The sequence below is a fragment of the Sinocyclocheilus rhinocerous genome, unplaced genomic scaffold, assembly GCF_001515625.1.
Source record: "Sinocyclocheilus rhinocerous isolate Xijiao unplaced genomic scaffold, SAMN03320098_v1.1 scaffold1339, whole genome shotgun sequence".
Lineage (NCBI taxonomy): Eukaryota > Metazoa > Chordata > Actinopteri > Cypriniformes > Cyprinidae > Sinocyclocheilus > Sinocyclocheilus rhinocerous.
The window spans coordinates 780,452-796,125 of record NW_015634830.1 but is presented as its reverse complement, the minus strand read 5'-3'; the positions used below and the strand labels follow the sequence as shown (position 1 = coordinate 796,125).

Here is a 15,674-nt window from a genome sequence, read left to right as displayed (position 1 = left end):
GTATTAAAAATACTGGAAAATGATTTCTGTGTGTGTGTGTGTTATAATGACTTATGTATTTTACAATTGAATTGCTTTTAAATCCTTAAAATGCAACAACTTTTTTATTTAACATACATTTAAATCTGTAAAATGTATATTTGAGCATTTTTTTATTAAATACTGTAGCATCAGCATAAATGAGGCAACAAAACAATTACTACAATGTATAAATGTTTCATAATGTATTCTTTTATTTGTATTTTTTTCTTTTATCGTTTAAGTGACACCTTGTGTAAATGTCAAAATTAAAAAAACTTTGATAATATTATTGATATCATTTTTTCCTCTAAGTAAAAAGTAATTTCTAATTTTGTTTTTGTATTAAAGAGAATACTGTAAAACATATTTAGTGATTTTTTTTTCGTTGTTTTGCAATGATTTATATATATTTTACTATTTAAATGCTGTTTTGCATGCATGAATGTATCATTTTTTAATTAGCATACATTTAAAGCAGTAAAATGTATAGGAAATTTGTATATTTAAAAAAAATTATACTCTAGCATTTAACAATCATAAATGTATATATGGCAATAAAACGATTACTACAATGATGTATAAGTGTCAGTAGCTTCAATAATTGTGATATTTTGGCAGAAACTACTGTTACCATGGTAATTCCTATCAGAGTACCGACAAAAAAATTATCGAGTGGGACTGCAGTTCCGGAATAGTTTTCAACCCGTCTCCGATTGTTGATTCAACAGGGACAACCAGCGAAAACTGGGCTCGGATCAGCATACTGGCTCTAATATACTGGTTAAATATGAGCTCAGCAGGTCCCAGAGCAAAGCTCTGATTAAATCAGCGTCTACGGAGAGGCTGCGGTTTCACACAAATCTGATTTCCTCCCTCCAACTCGCCTTTTTCCGCATCGCCCGGGCAAGAAAACCGCCAAGATTGTGAGAAGATGATCTCAAACCTCGTTCCCAAACAAAACTCCGCTTGAAAAGTTCAAATCTCAAGAGGAGAGCTGCGCGAAAGGCTTCCAAGACAGATGAGAAAAAATGACGGCCGTGGATCCAACTCAATATCGATTCTCATTTTAGAGAAACCGCTCAAATGATGAACAACAACGCGTTCCTCGACACGCCGATCTGTCACGTGACGCAACGTGCGAAATTTCATCTTCTCCGGCGGAGCGGAACAGTGTCATATTTACGTTTTATTTCCGAAGACGGAGTAATAATTTGTTTCCTTTTACAGTCTGAAATCCCGCTGTACTGTCACTAAACTGTCTTGTTACATAACAAAACTAGTTTTTAGACTTCAGAATTGACATAAATGGTTTTAAATTGCCGTGTAACGCAATTTAAGAGTACTTAAGGTCAGGAACAGCGAAAACACGGTCTCGGTCTGACAGAAGAAGAGAAAGACGTTCAAATTTCTACTCTGCCTTCCATTAGGAAGAACACAAGAAACCGCTTTCAATGGAGCTGTCAGTCAAAATCTAGCTGCAGATGGTATTATGAACATAATCAGAGCAGAGTAAGTTGTCCAGTACTACCTACCACACACACACACACACACACACACACCATTACAGTTTCATTCAAGGCACCTTTACAGCTCAATATTGTACTGAAATGTCCCCGTCTCCATTCATCCACAAGGAAGGAAGGAAAGGTGAGGGGGAAAAGGTCAGGAAGGAAGGAAATGAGAAAAGGAAAGGAAGCATGGAAACGAAAGGCAGGAGAAGCTAAAATTGAGATGACATGAAATTCAAATGAACTTTTCTTACCTTCTTAAAAGGGCCCATGAAATTACTAGAAGTGCAGTTTCCTTTTTTTTGACATTTGAGATGATAACAAATAGGAAGTTGGAAGGAGAATCTTAAAGCACTTGTTTTTTTACACACAACAACCAAAAAGATCTGTTTGTGAGAAACTACTAAACTACTTGTTACTTGCTAATCGGTAGCAGGTGGTATTAGTAGGAGGGAAGTTTTCTTTCTAGAGAGAATTTGATTGGACTAAAGTTTCAGTCTGCTTTTATGGGGGGGGGGTTTGGTGTGTATCTGATGACTTAGTTCTAAGTTAGTACTTCTTTCAACATTTAGGCGTTGTGTTAGCATTAGCCTCAAAGCTAATAGACCTTAATTTTAACTATATAATAATGGCTTTATGAGAATAGGGAAGTCCACATCCCAACTATAATGATAACGACACAGTGGAACGATATTGTTGTAATCACTTTTAGATCGACTTTTTCAAGCTAATGAACTATTACAAAAAGCAGAATCCACCGACTTTAACCAGCTGGAGCATTTAAAGTAGCAGACAACAACTGCAACTAGTACTTATGATAAAGCGTTATCGTCTGTTGGTGTGGACGCTAATATAGTTATCATTATAGTCAGTGGCGGCTCGTCGGGGAGGCACAGCTTCCCCATAATTTTGAGGTGAAAATGGGAGGAGAGGGATTTAATGTTAATAAAATTCACAAAAGCCATTTTAAAGTGGTTAAGCAAATAATAATAATCGGCAGGGATCCCAAACCAATACAATTACTGTGCCTCCTCTGTTTTAAAACCCATGAGCCGCCACTGATTATAGTTCTCTTTCTTGGTGTGAACACGCCTTAAAAGCCGCAAAACTTTTATTTACTAATAATATTTTTTTAATAATACATGCTCCTAGTCTTGTGCACAATTCACATAAATGTTATCTTGAGGAAAACTATAGAGTAAATATTTTCTTAACACAATTTACAAACTTTTAATGCCTTTGAAACAACTTTTCTGCGTATTTAAAAGCCACAAGACTTTGCTTTAAAAATAATTGGAGAATGTTTAGGCCCTCAAAAATGCGATTCACTTTGGAGAAGAAGAAGAAGAAGAATAATAAGAAACGGAGCAATTCCAATAGGGTCCTCACACCATCGGTGCTCGGGCCCTAATAAACATTCCTAGTCTGGTGTAGAATTCACCATCGTAAGTAAAGCTAGAGTCTGAATGTTTTCGTAACAAAAGTTTTCATATTAACAATTCACTTTTCTGCTAATTTAAAAGCCACAAGTCTTTGATTTATCAGTAATAAATGTTCCTTGTCTTATTGTATGCAATTCACCAATCAGTGTTATCGTAAACAAAACCAGAGTCTGAATGTTTCGTAAACAACTTTTTTTTTTTTTTTTGCTGATATAATAAAGTCTGTGTTGGTGGGGAAGATTAGCTAGTAATGTGTTATGCTAATTTCTTTCAAAATCCAGTCAAATCCTAGCAGCCAACGGTTAGCATTCTCCAAGTACAACTGACCTCTTTAGAAACCAAAATTTTCTCAGGTAAGCTAGACAGGCAGCACTTGCCCTTCAGGAGGAGTGAGTTATGAGTGTGTAAAATTAGGAAAATTTAATTTTGAGGTTAGAAGCAGATGCTAACAGAAGATAGTGTGTCAAAACACCTGGTTTATTACCAAAGACCAGCCCGCCATATTCAAATGACTCTACGTAAAAAACACTGACATTCTTCATAAACCAGATCGGCGTCTCACGGGGAACAAGATGGTTTTTTGATGTCTGTGGTGGTTTGATCAGACCACATATATCTGAACCGCAGGATGCTGTATACACGTGACTCAAGACCACCATCTGGTGGTCAGGAGAGGAACTGTACTGGTTCTGCTGAGGGCTGCTGCTAAATTCACCACAATGCATGTTTTCAAAATGGAATACTACCATTCTATTTGTGTAGTATGCATGTTTACTCTACGTATAAAAAAATGACTTTCACCATTTCCAAAATGCGCAGTACGCAAAAAAAGGAACTGATGTACTAATCGCTTCCCTCAGCAAAAGCTTGCATGCTTATATTGCAGTTTAAACATGTCAGTTTTGAGCCCCATTTGTGGTTTGGGACGAGGAAAGCCGGCAGGATATGACATCATGATTTACCCGTGCTGTTTTACTGGGACTGCAGTCTTCCAGCAGATATGCTGATCTTCAAAATGTTGTTCATAGGGAGCTGTGTAAGCGTAAGCATAAGGCTTGCATACATGAACAAAACCTGCATTTTTTTTGAATGAGGTGATAAGGTGATCTTTTTTACTCAACCAGTTTTTTTTTTCTCAAAAAAAATCAGGCATCTAAACATTTAATGTACATCATAAAGATGGAAAACTGTTAAGTAGTTTTGAAAAAAAAGAAAAAGAAAAATAAGACTTACATCCATTAAAATAGTAATAATATAGCTGCAAGCAATTAAGAGGCCAAGCACTTCAGAAGCAAGCATGGCTGCAAGCATCAGACCAACTGCAGCAATGAGTAATTGAAGACATTTTAAGATGATTTTAGTCAAAATGGCTGAAAAATAAATACAACCACTAGTAATATGATTTAATGGCTTATCACTTTTGACCAATAAGTGGCACTGTTACCAAATTGATGTGGTGAGGTCAGTGTGAGGTGACAATGGCAAATACAAAGTTTGGTGTCAATATGTCAAAGCTTTGCAGAGATACAGCCTCAGACGTAGCCTAGCATCATGCCTCAACTTTGTTGCGGTGCTATACAAAAACGGTTTTGTCTATCAACATGAAATCCATAACTTTTTGTCAGTCTGAAGATGATCTAACTCAATTTTGGTGAAAATCAAGACCCAAGGAATATTTTGAGTCCAGTTTCATTACAATAGGCTAATTTAATCAAAAGTTATTAGCATTTTTGGAAATTTCATTATAACTTTTGACCATAAGGTGGCACTGCCCCTAAACTTTTGGAGTACCATCATGACATGGTGCCGAATACACATACCAAATTTCGTAACAATACGCCAATGCTTTCATCAAATATAGCATTTTACAACAAAATTCAAAATGGCTGACATAGGAAAATTTGGTATGGTTCGACTCTGCATGCTGTACCGAATCTAAAGAGACCAATGTTGTGATTTGTGGCCAAACCATTCAGAAGTTATAAGCAAAATATAAATTTTTCATATTTCCTGACCACTAGGTGGCGCTGTGCCGAAACTGTGCAGGTAGCCTCACGTCATAGTTATTATAACACACACCAAGTTTGGTCAGAATATGCTAAAGCATTGCGGAGCTAAAGCCTCATGTTCATATTTGTATGCTTTTCATCAAATTTGTTAGAAAAAGTTTTGTGAACGGTTTGACTAATCAACTTGAATTCCATAACTTTTCTGCCAACATTGTCTGAAGAAATCTGAGCCAATTTTGGTGAAAATCAGACAAACTGTCTAGGACGAGTTTGAAAAAGTAGGTTTTTCTATTAAAAATTGCGAAAAATCTTGACCTGTAGCATTTACATTTTTGGTGTCCATTCGACTCAGAGCCAAGGAATCAGAGGAAAAAATTATTTTCCTACTAGACCATATGGTTCAAAAGTTATTAGCATAAATGAGTGAAACTTTGGACAAGTGGTGGCGCTACAGAGTTTGAGTTAGAGATACCAGATTTGCTGTGGTTAATGATTAGACTGTCCTCTAGCTTTGTGCCAAATTTCATAACTTTCCCACAAACGGTTCTATGGGCTGCCATAGACTCAAGAGCGGAAGAAGAATGCCAACAGATACAATAGGTGCCTACGCACCTTCGGTGCTTGGCCCCTAAAAAAAAAAGACAACGGATTTTGATAAGCAATTCTCTTGGATGTTTATTAGACAATCCAAAACATCATTCATACAGACTCAAATCTAATACTATAATAAAGAACTGTGGCATTCCAAATAAAATAAAAAAGACGGAAACCTAAAAGTTTCATACAGTTCCAACGGTGGGCAAACACTGAGGCACAAACCTTTGGTATCCGGTCAAAGGAGGTTATAACAGCACAACAAGAGTCTAGGCCACATCTAGAGTGCGTTATCCCCATCCAAACCCTTCAAAACGCTCTTAAAGCTGTTTTAAGAGCACCGGACAGAGAACAGGAAGTTGACTGCTGGTTCCTTTGAATGGCAGCCCACTTATTAACCAATCAGAATCAGCAGCCAGTGAGAGAGAGAAGACAGGAACAGAAATCTAATCTTAAATACTGAGATCATAGGAAATGGGACAGATACACACAGCCTGCTAAAATCTCTATCGTACAGTTTTAAGGCTCGACGTACACCATGATGAACAGAACAGATCAGCTGAGAATTCTGGGTTACAATCTTGACCGTTCACAATCGGCGCACGAAACAAAACAGATAAAATACCCACTGTCTTCTTTGCAAAAAAGACATTTTGCTTTCCACTACTCTAAAGGGTCAATGTGGGGGTAGAGAACGAATTGCAAGCATAACGTCTTCAAAATCAGAAGACGAAACAGTTATTACGCAAAGGACCCTGGGCACGATGATGTCATCAGTTCAGCTTTCTAACAGAGGGTAACAACATAAAATAGATAACTTTACAGTACATTAAGATTTACAATATATGGAAAGTGACAATGGAATCTGTGTACAGGCATTTTTTAGGAAATTCAGATAGAATTCGAGAAGTTACGTTGCGGCTGACGTTTTTCACCTTTAGGAACCTCTAAACCTGAGCATTCGTGAAATTAGACAGATATCGATACAAATAACAGTGAACAGATATCTGCACCTTCCTTTTGTAAACAGTCACATGTTTCTATTTTCATCCCTTTGATTAACGAAAAACAAAAAACATTGTGAATCAAGCATGAAGAAAGAACATACAAATATTCACTTTATCACATTGCGTTTTTCCAACTAAAACAGGTTAAAATTGCCAGAGGCATTTTGCAATCTCTCTTTAGCAAGCTCTACGAGGTTTTAAATTCATAAATTTGCCATTGTTGTTTTTACATTTACACTAAAATGTCGTTACAACCTTTACTTTGTAGTTTTTTCTTTAAATTCAGTGATAAAACATGATTAAATCAAAGAGAGACTATGACATGTAATGGACTAGTGACTCTTGCATAAAATTAGCTAAGGAACAAAAATCGTAGTTTTTTTTTTTGGAGGTTTTTTCGTTAGTTTAGAAGTTGTGTGCATTTAATAGGGAATCAAGCATATTAAAAGTGTCTTCATAATCCATGTGTGGACCGTTATTTATTAAAGCAGCATTGGACTCAGAACTCTGCCCCTCCCCCAGCCTCCTGTCAATCTTCGCAAACTGGGCGTGGCCTATTGTTTGATTGACAGATACAGAGGCAGAGGAGGAGTGGCTCTTGGAAGATCGGTGAGATTTGGATGAATGGTGATGATGGTGGTGGTGGTGACTACCGTGTGAGTGCGACGAATCATGTCTCACCGCTTTGTGCGATGAATGTTCGCGATTTTTCTCACGGCTCGAGCGCGGACTGTGACGGCTCTTACTGTTGCCGCTACTTTCGGATGAAACCTTGATCTTCATTTTCAGCTCTTCTTGACTAGCAGAACCATTCTCAGACGAGGAAGGGTGGCGTCGTTTGAGCGACCCGCTCTTCAACGATCGCTCCGGTACCTGCTGTTGGGAATACTTCACCCTGATTGACGTAGACGGTTCGGATTGTTTTCGATGCTGGTCGCTTTCCTCCTCTTCGTGTCTGCGTCTTTGCTCTAATTCGGCCGCATGTTTTTCACGGTATTTCTCTAGAGTGAGTTTCTGAGGGGCGAGAGTTGCCGGAGCATGTCCGTGTTTGCTCGCCTGCACCCCCTGGAGCGTGAGAAATGCGTCTGCGCTCTGGGAAATTGGTGCAGGAAAGCTGAAAGCAGAACTCTGCAGGTTCGACAGGCCGTTGAGTGACATTGATGCCCCATCCAATGGGAAAGAGGTGGATGGTTCAGAATACATCCCCCCTCTGATGTCACACATGCTATCCATTAACGAAGTGTCCTCGCTCAGAGATGTCTGGAAGGAACCGTCTAAAGATTGGTTGTCGAGTTTTGGTTTCTTGGCAGCTTGATTGGCCTGCAATGTGAACAAAAATAAATAAACTTAAAATTTGTCTATTACTTGACTACTTGCAATTAAACGGTTTATCACAAAAATCTATAATGATTCTTTATATTTGGTTTAGTGTATTTTTTCCATACAAACAAAAGCATTTTTACATACCCGCCAGTTTCGGATTCTTTTTAATCTGCTCGGTGTTTTTTCCAGGATCTGGAGAATCTCGTGAGTCAGGTCTACAAAAACAGAGAATATACAAAATATATAATATACAGAATATTAATGCACAAAAACTTAAGCGAAGCGCTGCAATTACTTAAAAATTATAATTTGAAATGCAATCAATCGAGAAAGATAATTTTACTTATCAAATTAATAAAACAAATAAAATTAGTAATAACAAATAAATAAAACTTGAAAGCATTTTTCCTTTAATAGTAAACAATGTTAATTGAATATAATTTTAATTGGTTTTTATCCCCAACTGATTTTAATGTAAGAGATTTTTCAGTTTTTGTGCAACCCTAATATAAAAAACATACCAAAAAATTTTTAAAAATTAAAAATTAAGTCATGTTTGACTGACCATCGAGCAGCTGCAGAGTCACGGACCGGTCGACATATTCCCACCAATGTTTCCCATCTGAAGAGACAGGAATCTCCCAATTGGACCACTTGCAGGCCAGATGAATACAGACACACGCCACCACTGTGGGTTTGTGCTGCAGGCAGAAGGTGGTCAGGTGCAGACTGCAAGAGAGACAACACAGAACACACAGAGAAAACACTAGTTTACAAATGGAGGACATGAGAAATGCTTTCCTAAGATCCTAATTCAATAATCCTAAATTAATTTCCATTCTTCTTCGTTCATCGTAATAATCATGATTATATCATGTCAAAGCTGATCATAGTCCAGTCAGGTGTGTTTGCTAGAATTTTCTTTGTCTGGTCGGCTGTAAAACAAAATGGTATGCAATTTATGAAACCGATTCAGTCAATAAAATACAAAATAACTCAATTAACATTTAAAGTGTGGCATCAGCATAACCAACACCAGTGCTGGGTTTCTGAATCCCTAGCCCTTTTTCAATCGAAAACGCTCTCTCTCAGCAAGTGGGCATTAACAGCAACTCAACTTCCTGCTGCGTTAATGACCAAACCAGCTCAAAGCCGTCTTACTGGCTTGAAATGATTTTTTAGTCGCTGTGACAACAGAGGATAAGACTTCAGTGCAATCAATCATAATTAAGTTGTTTTAGGTCGGCTAATGAGAGGCCACCTGATTGATTAAAGACTTAAAGGCAGAGTAAGTGATTTTTCAAAAACACTTTAGAAAACTGATTCGGGCCGAATCGCAAAACAAACTTGTAGCCAATCAGCAATAAGGGGCGTGTCTACTCGTGATGTGGAGGAGAGCGCGTTCAGTGCATGGGACGGACATTAGCCGAGCCGAGCGACAGAAAGATAGAGATGGCGGATAAAAAACAAAAGAGGAAAACGTCTGCGGAACGATAAGGCAAGAAGTAGGACCCGTGTAAATATCGGATCAGCTTTCCAGCGCTGAAGAGAACTCAAGGAGCGGAGGCCTGCGATCGGACGACGAGGTTGCTTGGTTTCTTCTCAATGGGTGAGTAACACCGTGTCTACAACAACTAAAGTCTGCCTACACTGGACGCGAGAAAGAGGTCAAACGACCGTTGAAAACCATTTGAAATCGGTGTCAGCACGTCATAAATAGAACCCGGCAGCAGCTTTCTGTCGGGGATTTGTTGCGCCGCGCCGCTCACGTCCGTAGACACGGTGTAACATTGGTTTTGCTTTGTTTCACAGAACTAATCGTTGCCTGGGTTGCGTACGTATATGTGGGGCGGAGCTATCAAAATAGGGGCAAGACCCTTTTGGGGTAGGGGCGTGTTTGTTTTGGTGATTTCAAATATCAACATTGGCTACCAGAAATCCCTTACTCTGCCTTTAAGTTGCTAACACAAAGGTTGCAGGTTTGGTCTCAAAAAGGGAGCAGAAATAATAATAGTGTGCCGGAGGTACCTAGAGTGCAATGGGGGATTGTCCCTGAATTAAATTGCTAAGGATAAAAAGCATAGGAAGTAATTACAATACATGAGAAATTATTTTTAAAATTGAGTAAATATTAAATGGTGCTTAAAGGAATATTTCTCCCAAAATTGAAAATTTGCTGAAAGTTTACTCAGCCTCAGGCAATCCAAGATGTAGATGAGTTTGTTTCTTCCTCATAACAGATTTGGAGAAATGTAGCATTACAACACTTGCTCATCAATGGATCATCTGCAGTGAATGGGTGCCGTCAGAATGAGAGTCCAACGAGACGTTAACTGATGGCCTGGAGTGGCGTGGATTACTTGTGGATTATTGTGTTAATATCAGCTGTTTGGACTCTCATTCTGACGGCACCCATTCACTGCAGAGGATCCATTGATGAGCAAGTGATGGAATGCTAAATTTCTTCAAATGTCTTCCCATAAGGAAACAAACTCATCTACATCTTGGATTGCCTGAGGGCGAGTCAAATTTCAGCAAATTTTCATTTTTGGGTGAACTATTCCTTTAAAGTACCGACAATACAAAGTAATCTTCAAACCATAAATTAAAATGTATTAACAATGTAAAAATAAATAAATGTATATAAGAAAGTCTATTTTCTAGATCAATTGAAACTTCTTTACAGCAAAAATCTTCTACAAATTCATTATGCCAAGGGTATGACAGCAAAAATCTCTTTGAAAAAAATACTACCATTCTAAATAATGAAATAAAAATAAACTTTTTTTTTTCTTTAAATAATTATAACAAGAATTTTTTTTAAAAATTTAGACAAAGAAACATGAAAAAGAAAGCACTCTCTGGTACTTACCGTGACAATCTCTAAGTTTACACCTTTGAACTCTGAGCTGATATTCAGGCTACCAATTGAGTTATTGACCTATGCACTCTCAATCAAGATATCTCTATTAGCACCTCTACACTCCAGGCTGTGTATTCAACCTTCTGTGCCAACAGCAAGCCCTCCGTACATTACACCGCACTGCACCGGGCCGGGCAGCAAAACAGCCCGCCCAGGCGCGAGAGGGCGTTGGACACAGGAAGGAGAACCCTGCCTAATATGAAGTCATAGGGTGCCATGGCAGTGCAACAAATAGGGGTCAGGGTAACAACCTGTTGGTAGCCATGAAATAGGAGGTCTGGGCCAAGTCCTTGCTCGCTGAGGGGAGAAAGTGTGAGAGAGAGAGACGATGTCGGATTAGATACAATAGAGTGAAATTTACATAGTGACTCTTCTGTGAGCCTCTGCAACCATGTTTTGCCTTTCTAAAGACCAAATTTACAGTATGCACCACAAAAAATGTGAAGTATAATATTAATAAAGAAATATAATATAATATACAAATATATTTATATTACAATATAATATACATTACCACTTAAATGTTTACGGTCAGCAAGATTTTGAATGTTTTTGAAAGAAGTCTCTTATGCTCACCAAGGCTGCATTTATTTTTGTTAAAAATACAGTAAAACAGTAATATTGTGAAGTATTACTACAACTTAAATAGCTTTTCTACTTGAATATATTTTAAAATGTCATTTATTCCAAAGCTGAATTTTCAGCATCATTACTCCAGTCTTCAGTGTCACATGATCCTTCAGAAATCAGTCTAATATGCTGCTTTGCTGCTCATGAAACATTTAATATTATCAATGGTGTAAACAGTTGTGAGCCAGTAAAAATAAAAGAAACAGTGAAAGAGAGATGAAGAAATTCTAAGAAAAAAAAAAGTTGGAAGCATCTACCTCGCACTAGCTGGGAACATCTCACCACATCTGTGTGTGGATGATCTATTGTTATCTCAAACCCTGAAACAAAATCACCGGTTAGGCAGGACTCATATGTTCACCGCTTTCATTAAGCACAGATTTATTATCAGATCCTGGTAATGGAGTCGGCACTTACCGAGTGTCTGCAGCACTATGGTCTCCAACAGCACCAGCTCTTGAGCCTGCTGGAGGTACACCTGTGGTTTAACAATCACATCAGCTCATTAGTGGGGTCTGATCCCAATGTTTCTGGTGATGGCCAATCAATTTACAGAATTTACATATTATAATATATTTATATTAAGGCTTGAGGGTAAGCATATTTATTTTAATTTAAAACAACAGTTTTAAGCTTTAAGAAAATCAAAAAGAGCCCCATTCACTTTGATTACAAATGCTACTAACCTTATTGTGCATAACTTCAGAAAAAGAGGAAAAAATGTTTATTTTCAAACTGAAATGTTATAAAATTACTATTAAATACAATAAAAACCATTTTTATTCAAGTATTTTTTTTTTAATAGTTTTAAACTATTAAGCATTGTGGGTATTATGTTAGCTTTGATTTCTTTTATATATATTTTTAAATAAATCATGTTTTATTCAAAAAGAAATACATATTTCAAAAGTCTATTTCTTAAAAACAACAAAATCAAAAAGAGCCCCATTCACTTTCATTATAAATGCTACTAACCTTATTATGCATAACTTCAGAAAAAGAGGGAAAAAAATATTTTAACTGTCAATGTTATCAAATTATTAATAAATACAATAAAAAACAACAACATAAAATCAAAAAGAGCCCCATTTATTTTCATTATAAATGCTCCTAAACTTATTCTTTATAACTCCTAACAAAAAAAATCTCCACATACAAACATGTGATTATATTGTATATTTTATTTTTAGAAATTAAAAATCAATTGTTTTTCCTACAAACATGTAAAATCAAAATAAGCCCAATTTACTTTCATAATAAAAAAAATAAAAAAAAGGGAAATTGTTTGTTTTTAACAGCTATCAATGTAACCGATTTCTGTGGAAAAATTTGTTCAGGCCATCTGAATTGGAATAATGTTCCAATAAACTGCAAAACAATAAAATAAAGTCCAGTCCAACAATACTTCATACAAAATATTCAGTTTCACTGAGAAATGACACATTATGCAAATTGAAGCCACTGCAAATGTCACTTAATGTTGTCATTATGTAAATATAGGAAAACATCAAATCTATGGGACAAGCATTTCGGTTTGTACACATATTGATTCCCAGTCCGTGTGATGCAACTGTCAAAGCATCTAGCTATCTAAAATGATGAATAAAGCGGAGAGCGAAACTACATCCCCCATAAACCCCCACACTCACATTGCTCTTGGTGTCCAGTGGAGGGTCCTGAGGGTTCAGGCAAGCATGTGCTACTTTAATAACGTGTTCAAGTTTCCTTGGTTGTTCCTCCACCTTAGCGGCCAGAAAGAGTGTGGTGGGAGAAATGATCTGATCGAAGACAGGAAATAATTATTATACACCTCTTAAAATAACACACACACAGACAAAAACAATAAACAATGGGGTTACGAATGAGACTAGTTCTGGCAATTAAAACAGAGTGAAATCCTGAAAGATCTTGAGCATTAACAAACTAACAAACACATACAAATAAAACAAATATGAACATTTTGTACAATCAAATCATAACCAATTAATTAAAAAATGCATACTCACATTTCTATGGAATTTCATAAAGGAATTAAGCATGTAAAACCGGTGCATATAGACAATTGCTGTGTTAATCGTAAGCTGGGATCTGCAGAGTTTGATTAAGGAAGAAAAACACTGCAAAATAACCTATATATATATAATATAACAAAAATATAATACTCATAAATCATAATTTTCCAAAATCACACCAAAACAGCTCATAGTCACAAATTACACTAATATAGAAGATGGCACTGAACAATAAACTATATTAAAAGGGAAAAATCATAAAACTACATATTTATAGACAATAACACAACATTCAATACGGACACATCTTGTGTTTAGCCATTATACTACACCAGTCACGTCTAAATCACTCTTAAACGCTTAAAAGACACAAAAAAAACTATTATTGTAATTAAATTAGGCAAAAACCATAATAGGGTGATTTAATCCCGAAATGCTGTTTATATCAAGTATTAAAGGGGTCATATGATGCGATTTCATTTTTTCCTTTCTCTTTGGAGTGTTACAAGCTCTTGGTGCATAAAGAAGATCGGTAAATTTGCAAAGACTAAAGTCTCAAATCCAAAGAGATATTCTTTATAAAAGTTAAGAGTTAGCCACACCTACCTAAAACGGCTCAACAATAATGTACAGTATGTGGAAAATAATGTGGTTTTTTAACTTTAAACCGCATAAACACATTTCATTACACCAAATACACAAAATGTTCTTTTTAGCAGCATCATATGACCCCTTTAAGGCACCGAATCGCACTCCTGTCATACGCACTTTTTCCCACACATTTACTCACTTTATACCACAGAGCACACTTTATAACACATTTAACACGCCAATTATGAAACTTGCGTGTGTTTGTGTGAATTCTAACACATTGAAACGTCGCATTTGATCCGCCACATTTTTCGCTTGATCAAAAGCGGCAGCGTGCTAACGGCTAACTCTCTCACGACGCGGCTGTTTTTGTGAAGGATACACGTTTAATCGCTGTCCCATGTCCTGAATTAGGTTGGCGGCTTGCTGTCGGTATGAGAGCTCGCGGTCGGGCTCGACTCCGCAGCGGCGGGACGGCGTGTTTTCGAGCTGTTCTCGGGTGAAGAGCCATTTGTTGGAGCCCCGCTGCACCACCGCCATCATCCCACCCGCTTCCGCACGCCTCGCGTTCTACTTCACCGTGACGTCACCGCGAGAGAACCCGAGCGCGGCAGCGACGCGAGCCGAACGGAGGCGGTACTGCACTGCGCGGAGAATCATAATATTCAGTGAAACAAAACGCAAATGGGAACGATTTAGATAGCTAATGGTTACTACAAATTTCGGAATACTTGTTAGGTATAATAACAGCTCTATATACTTAATAAGTAAATAAATAAATGCGGAATAATCGTAAATAATAAAAGTACCAGACGAAACTTTTAACAGCCATATTTGTCATATTAACTACATTATCAGGTGTATTTTGGGGTGTAAATTCAGTTAACAGATGTGTATGAATGGCAGTAAGGTGATTTATTTAGTGTGTTTTTGCTTCATGAATGACAGTTATAATTTTATTGACATTATTGTAGCGTTTCAACAAATTTATTCGGGGTTTGTGACTATCAGAGGTGTAGACTGGTGTAATTTTAGAAAATTCATTTTATATTTTATTTATAATTTTAATATTTTAATATGTATATTATATGTATAATTTATTTTAGATTATCTTAGATATAGATTATCTAGATTATATAATAATAGATGATATAATATTTTAAGCCTTGTGGGTATTATTGTAGATATTTTTTATAATAATTTTTTTTAATATTTATATATTTTTTTATATTTTTGTATTTAACATATTGATAATATTTTTTTAAATCATTTTTAATAATAATTATAACTTGATTATAATTATAACTTTCTGCCTGCCTGCCTGTCTGTCTATCATCTATCTATCTATCTATCTTTTCAAAAATCATAATCTATCATTGTAATACATGTGAATTCTCCGAAACAACCATGATACATTATTTTGTTATTAATAAAATATTTTTATCATTAATAATCAAAGGTATTTTCCTTTTTATTTGACTATTTTTATTTTCCAAAATTGGTCATTTCACAGACACTGCAATGGTGACTTTGTCACACAAGATGTCGCTAATTTCACCTCTACTTAACAGATTTGTAATTACTTTCGATTCAAAATACACGCATACAACCTTA

The 15,674-nt window shown here is 36.5% G+C and overlaps 1 protein-coding gene across 1 annotated transcript; it reads right to left on the bottom strand.

Annotated features, from left to right (window-relative positions):
- Positions 1–5,637: 5,637 nt before the first annotated feature.
- LOC107745988 (cyclin-T2-like) lies at positions 5,638–14,656 on the bottom strand. The gene is made up of 9 exons (XM_016560020.1): positions 14,443–14,656; positions 13,464–13,545; positions 13,107–13,235; positions 11,875–11,935; positions 11,715–11,777; positions 11,079–11,124; positions 8,470–8,633; positions 8,049–8,119; positions 5,638–7,901 (listed from the first exon to the last, which is right to left on the bottom strand). Exons 1-9 carry the CDS (start codon positions 14,601–14,603, stop codon positions 6,987–6,989), a joined length of 1,692 nt encoding a protein of 563 aa, XP_016415506.1. The 5' UTR covers positions 14,604–14,656; the 3' UTR covers positions 5,638–6,986.
- Positions 14,657–15,674: the final 1,018 nt, after the last annotated feature.

Excerpts from the sequence above, each read along its gene's own strand:
- LOC107745988 (XM_016560020.1), bottom strand. The coding sequence starts at position 14,603 with ATGATGGCGGTGGTGCAGCGGGGCTCCAACAAATGGCTCTTCACCCGA. Across the intron at positions 11,936-13,106 it reads CACTGGACACCAAGAGCAAT|GTGTACCTCCAGCAGGCTCA; the intron begins GTGAGTGTGGGG and ends GTTAAACCACAG. Across the intron at positions 11,125-11,714 it reads ATGTTCCCAGCTAGTGCGAG|CGAGCAAGGACTTGGCCCAG; the intron begins GTAGATGCTTCC and ends TTCTCCCCTCAG.